The sequence below is a fragment of the Nematolebias whitei genome, chromosome 16 (genome assembly GCF_014905685.2).
Source record: "Nematolebias whitei isolate Nwh7 chromosome 16, NemWhi1, whole genome shotgun sequence".
NCBI classification, from domain to species: Eukaryota; Metazoa; Chordata; class Actinopteri; order Cyprinodontiformes; family Rivulidae; genus Nematolebias; species Nematolebias whitei.
In genome coordinates, this window is record NC_056513.1 from 43,935,569 (window position 1) to 43,942,644 (window position 7,076).

At 42.5% G+C, this 7,076-nt stretch overlaps 1 protein-coding gene across 1 annotated transcript in view; it reads right to left on the reverse strand.

The window, feature by feature from the left end:
• Nucleotides 1-2,567: 2,567 nt before the first annotated feature.
• Nucleotides 2,568-7,076, reverse strand: part of LOC119422539 (zinc finger protein 853-like) — a 5,943-nt gene continuing 1,434 nt past the window's right edge. The window contains exon 2 of the mRNA XM_037689916.1: nucleotides 2,568-3,574. Coding sequence (XP_037545844.1) covers nucleotides 2,568-3,574 — 1,007 coding nt within the window. The remainder of the gene's footprint in view (nucleotides 3,575-7,076) is intronic.

Sequence of the window (7,076 nt, forward strand, 5' to 3'; positions counted from 1 at the left end):
TATATATATATATACATATATATTCATACACAAACATAAATTTTTATGTGCTCATATACATATGGTATATGTGTTTGTGTGTGAATATATATACAGTACACACACACAAAACAGCAGGAAACAAAATGTGGGAAAAAATATTTCTAGTTCTTTTCCATTTTATTTTCATTCCAGGGTTAAACTTTGCAAAACCCTGTAAATTGTGGGAAATTATGTTGTTGTTAAAAGTTAAATGGAAATAACTCATTGTGTTTATTAAGGCTATGCAAAACATGTAAAACAAATTATAAAATCCTGATGCTGCTCAATAATCCAGGTCGAAAAATCTAACAAAGTTAAGGCATGTCCTCCGGACAGATTCTTTGTTGAAATGTTTCATCTTTTATCCAAAAGACTTCTTCAGTCTGAGGAGCTGCATGAAACTCAGTCTTATAAACAGCACTTTCTCATAATGGACCAACCAGTTTGTTGTTGACACCCAGAACTTCACATGATAAAGGAGGACCATCAGCCTAACAATTGGTAGTTAATGCCCTGATGGCCGCTTGCTATTCACAGAGGGCCGAGTGATTCTAGCAATAACAGCGTTGCAAGATGGGGACCAGTGGACATGGAGGCTCTGCCCGTTTAATGATGGATGGGTTCTCTTCACAAAGATGGCTGAAAGACTCAGGGATGAAGATGTGGACATCAACAGACTAACCTCCATTGGCATCTCAGGTACTCCGTTAGACTGGTTCAAATCATATCTCTCTGACCGCACTCAATTCATTCAGCTCAAATCCTTTCGTTCCCAGTCTTCCCTCGTCTCCATGGGTGTCCCCCAAGGCCCTGTCCTCGGACCCCTCCTCTTCATCATTTACCTCCTTCCTCTAGGTCACATCTTCCTTAAATTTGGTGTCCATTTTCACTGTTATGCTGATGACACACAGCTCTACCTGCCAACAAAACCAAACTGCACCCACCCTCCATCCTCACCGACTGTCTCAATGAGCTAAATCACTGGTTTTCTAACAACTTCCTACAACTAAACAGTAACAAAACAAAAATCATTCTTGTCGGTACCAAAAACTCTCTTTCAAAATCAGAAAATCTTCTCATCCCCCTTAACAACTCTCTGCTATCCCCCTCGCCTCAGATCAAGAGTCTTGGTGTCATCCTCGACACCACTCTCTCCTTCACTTCACACATCAACAACGTCACTCGGTCTGCCTATTTCCATCTCAGAAATATTAACCGTCTCCACCCTTCTCTCACATCCCGCTCCACAGCCATCCTTGTTCAGTCTTGTGACTTCTCGGATTGACTACTGCAACTCCCTTCTTTATGGCCTCCCCAACAAATCTCTCCAGAAGCTGCAATTGGTCCAGAACTCAGCTGCCCGTGTCATCACTCAAACCTCTTCCTATAATCACATCACTCCAGTCCTGCAGCAGCTCCACTGGCTCCCGGTTAAATCACGCATCGTCTTCAAAATTCTTCTTCTCACTTTCAAAGCTATCCACAACCTTTCCCCTCCGTACCTATCTGACCTCCTACACATCTCCATCCCCTCTCGCTCTCTCAGATCCTCCTCTTCACTACACCTCCATGTACCCTCTGCCCGCCTCTCCACCATGGGGAGCAGGACCTTCACCTGCTCTGCCCCTCATCTCTGGAACTCTCTACCCCCTGACTTAAGAAACACCACCTCTCTTTATTAAAGACTGCTCTGAAAACACATCTCTTTAGACTCGCTTATCCTTAACTTTGCTGTATGTATTTTATATTCTTTATGCATTTTATATTCTGTATGTATTTTATATTCTTTATGTATTTTATATTCTTTATGTAATTTATTTCTGCTGATCTTTGTTCTTACTGTAAAGTGTCCTTGGGTGTCACGAAAGGCGCTTTTTAAATAAAATGATTATTATTATTATTATCTTTGATAGCGAGGAACGTGGGTTTGAGGAGTGAAGGAAGCCATCTGGTCTTGTCTCCATCACAGGGACACAGAGAGACAACCATTCATGCTCTCATGCCAATTTAGTTACCAATTAACCCATCAAAAATGTTTTTGGTCTGTGGGAGGAAACCAGAGTACCCAGAATAAACCCACACGTGCAGGGAGAACTTGTAACCAGAAAGTCTGCAGCTAAATTTTTAACTTGTGCCCATCTTGCCGTCAGGTGACAGCTCTGAACCTGGACCTGCTCTCACCCTCCATGTTTGAGGAGAAATTTTAATTTTCATCTTTTATAAACTATAGAAAGAAACAAAGGACAGAAACACATTTTTCAATCTTCCATTTTTTCCCACGTTTATTCAAACCTTGAAAATGCTGCAACCTAATTCCATACTGTTTTACATGTTTCAAGAGTGTAAAGGAACCGCACAGTCCACTCTGTGACCTTTACTGGGGTAAAATTGAGGATCAGAGGATTTGCATGACGATCTACATGTCACATCATAGAACATAAGATCTGTAAAGGTTCATAAAGCCACACAAACAGGACAGTTAATCATTCAACACTGACAACAAGACTTGTGCCAACATCAGAACCAGATGTACTTTAGTGGTTGGTCTACAATCCACACTGAGACTGCTGCCTGTGTCTGCGAACACTGCACATCTGGCTGAAGGACTGTCCACACTGTGAACAGCTGTAGGGCTTCTCCTGGGTGTGGACTGTGCGGTGTCTCTTTAGGTGGCTTGAAGAGATGAAACCTTTTCCACACAGTGTACACCGATAACGCCGCTCTCCGGTGTGGATAAGAAGGTGGACTCTCAGGTTGTTGGGCTGGGCAAAGCCTTTTCCACAGTGGCGGCAAGTATAGGGTCTCTCTCCAGTGTGCGCCTGCTGGTGCAGCTTCAGGGCAGCTGCACTGAAGAAGACTTGCCTACAAACTGCACACGCCACAGACTTTTTAGAAAGGACAGTGCTACTCCTGAAGGGCTGCATCTGACTGGGTATGCAGGCAGAAGGAGCCGTAGTGACAGCAGGTACAGGAGAAGGTGGTGCAGCTACGACGGCAGCAGTAACAGCAGTCATGTCGAATGAGGGGGAAAATGCAGCCATTTTGTTCGTTCCACCAGTGAAGAACATGGTGGGAGGACCATCTAGACTGTCCCCTTCTCCCTGTGCAAGATGAGAGGACAAAGGGTGTCCAGTGTTTGTGCTCCCCAAACCCAAGTGTGCAACTGCATATGCTGTACCAAGATGCTCCTGCATCCAGGTTAGATCCAGGCTCACGTTTTTGAGGTCAGAATTGGGCTCATCCAGTTCCACAGGGACTGGTCGATGAGGAGGATGAAGCTCATCATCTGGAGTTTCATCTGGCTGGATCTTAGGCTTTAGATCTGTTTGGTTTTCAGGAAAGTCCCTGCAAACAGTCTCAGTGTCTTGAAGAACTCCACTGCTAACTTTCAGGCTCTTCCACAGGGGCTTCATCAAGTTACATTTTGCTCCAGGCCTGCAGGTCAGATCCATCTTGACGTCAGTGGGAGATGGGGGAGAATGTGGGGGAGAGGAGGCCAGACTGGAGTCCAAAACAGCTTCCGTGGGAGGAGTTTCCTCACTAGGATTCTGGGCTAAAGAAGAAAAGACAAAGGGTGAGGTTTAAAAATAGAAAAGATCTGATCGTTTAAAAAGCAAACTCAAGGAGAACTTTACATCTTTAACAAAAATCAAAGTATTTCAATGCGTTAAGAAACCTAAAAGATGGAGCTCAGTGTTTGAAAATGTAAGGCTACTGCAGAACTTTCAACATCAATTTTTAACTTTGGTATCAGTTGTTATGCCAGCTTGATCAGTTTCAGCACCAAACTAAGGATAGGTGATGCTTATTTTTGGTAAAATTACACAAATTCAAATAATTAATGCTACTGTAATGTATGTTTTTTTTCCTCTGGCAGGAAGTAACATAGCCAGCTTCAAAATCACGGATACAGGCGGCCGAAATGAGTTTTCTCCGCAGGGTGTCTGGGCTCTCCCTTAGAGAGAGGGTGAGAAGCTCGGTCATCCGGTCATCTTTCTTTGTTGAAATCAGGTCTCTCTTGTAAATGAGTCCTCGAGGCTCAATGGGATTTACCTGTATAAATAAAGGTTGATTGATTGATCCGAGAGGGACTCCGAGTAGATCCGCTGCTTCTCCACATCGAGAGGAGCCAGTTGAGGTGGCTCGGGCATCTGGTTAGGATGCCTCCTGGACGCCTCCCTGGTGAGGTGTTCCGGACACGTCCCACCAGGAGGAGACCCAGGACACGCTGGAGGGACTATGTATCTCGGCTGGCCTGGGAACGCCTTGGGATTCCCCCGGAGGAGATGACCCGAGTGGCTGGGGAGAGGGAAGTCTGGGCCTCCCTACTTAGACCCCGGATAAGCGGAAGAGAATGGATGAATGGGTGGAGGTAGTAACATATTGCTACCAGCACTTCAAGGTGGCAGTAATGTGCCCAGCCATTTCTCAAACACCACGGAGCTTCTCCATGTAGCTTGGTGTCGTCTCATGAGATCTTGCAACCAAGTGGCAGAGCAACCACCTCGAGTGTGAGCAGAGCGAAGCACAGAGCTCTGTTCATGCCGTGAAAATAGAATTTAAAGATGTCTAAAGTTAGAAAAATGGATGTTAATGGGAGATTCTTTACACCAAAGAAGTCTTTTCATGACAAGCACATTTGTTTCTCATGCATGCGCAATAATTCAGTTAGTCAGGTCCTCTGGACGGATTCTTCTTTGTTGAAATATTTTGTTACATATATCACAGGCTGGTAAAATTAGCAGCAGAGGTTTTGTGCTAAAGAGCTTATAATTAATCACAAGTTTTCATCCTCCAAGCTGAAGTCCATTAACTCCAAGTTTATTTGTATAGCATATATTAAAACAAACGTTGTTGACCAATGCTCTGTAAAAAAAAGGTATGGTGTAAAAATAGAAAAATAAAACAATATACAGTAGGGATGCACAATATTATTGGCATGGTATCGGCCGATATTAGTGTTAAAGTTCAATATTGGGCATCGGCCATTCATTCAAAATAACTCACCGATATAAAAGACGTTGTTTTTGTATGACAACCCAGTGAGCAGGATGCCTGCAGTGCCAGCACAACGTGACGACGTCACGTGCTTACATGATCTGATCATGGTGGAGAGGAAGAAGTCAAAATGTCGGCGGTGTGGAAGTTTTTTTTCGTTGAGGATGTCGGATTCCTAAGAGTTATGGATTACTTTGTTGTTTTCAACCAGTTTGACAAGACTGTCAACAAGGAAGGGGGCCGGCAATGGAGGACCAAAGAGACCATCTTATCACAAGCAGAACTGGTTTGTTCCACTTTGGAGTACGCTGTTGGGGGAAGAATCAGTTTTGTTGTGTGTTTCCTTGACTGATGAAGCCTTCTGGATCGAAGGCGAAACGTTTCAGCACAAAAAAAAAGAAACTGTCTAGATGACCTGACTGAAAAATGTTGGATTGTAATCCTGGATTATTGAGCATGGATTTTGTTATTTATGGATTACGTTGAGCCTCGCTACATCGTCCCCAGTCTGAGATATTTTTCCGACGTAACGTTACCCGAGTTACAAGCCGTCATTTCTGACGTCATTGAGAAGCTAACAGCCGATGGCACTTGGGTGAGTTTTACCTCAGACATTTGGACGTCGTGTTAGCCTCGTTGGCATGATTAGCCTTACGGCACAATGGATAGACAAAACTTTGAACTTAAAAGTCTGTCCTTCATGCTCAGGAGTGCATAGGATCCCACACTGCAGCTATAGGAACCTGGAACAAGCCTCCACAAGTGAGAGCATTGCAAGTGACTAATGCTAATAATAATTATTAAATTAATGAATAATATTTAACACTTTTCAATTAATATAAGTTAAAGTGCTATGCATATCATATGGTTGTTACTGAATATATGTCACCAGCTCTTACAGCAGTTACAGAATTTTTGAAGCAAATAGGCCTAAATAAGAGGGTTATGTTTTGACAAGCGAAATTATATATAAAATATCAATATCGGCCAAATAAGTTTTAAAATATCGGACAACTGCCAAAAATCCAATATCGTGCATCCCTATTGTACAGTAGTCCATCACAACTTCACAGATAATTTTCCAAGGACTCGCTCAGTCATGGTTTTTCAAAATAAGATTGGACATGACACACAACTGGCTGATAGATGGAGGAGCTGCACATTCAGCATGGATTTTTAGTTAAAATAAATTATTTTAAATGATTTAACACCTGCTGCACCTTTGAGCAGTCCACGGCTGCAGAAAAAGCTTCCCCCTCATATCGCCGCTCTGCAGCGGAGAAGTGGGTGTGGCCAAGAGCACTAACAGGTGGCAGAAAGCAGCTGGAGGCAGAGATATCATGATACTATGTGCTTTTTAGAGCGTTTAGAGTTTAGAAACATTGTTTAGAATATTGCAAGTGTGAGAAGAGTTTAAAACGCCTATATATCTATATATAGATATATATATACATCTATGTAGATATATATCTACGTAGATATATATCTACATAGATATATATCTACATAGATATATATCTACATAGATATATATCTATCTATCTATCTATCTATCTATATATATATATATATATATATAGATATATATAGATATATATAGATATATATAGATATATATATATATAGGGAGGAGTGGAGGCGCAGAAGTTAGAGAGGTGGGCCTGTGAGTCGAAGATCGCCAGTTCACGCCCCGACAACATCAAAAATTGTGGGTGGGGCAGGTGAAGCACCCACATTTGCCTCCATCCTCATTCGCCCCACTCTGTGCCCATGAGCAAGGCCCTTAACCCCCCATCTGCTCCCTAAACAGGTCTCTCTTGAAAATGAGTTCTCGTGGCTCAATGAGACTACCTGTATAAATAAAGGGTCAATGAAAAAAATATATATATAAATAAATGGACTGCACTTATATAGTGCTTTTTTTATCTGATCAAGATACTCTAAGCTTTTTACAACAATTTGTGCTTCATTTACCCATTACAGCTCTATACTAGATCTAGTATCAGTCAACTCTCGTATTGGAGGACAACTGCTCTAACCACTCAGCCACAGCTGCC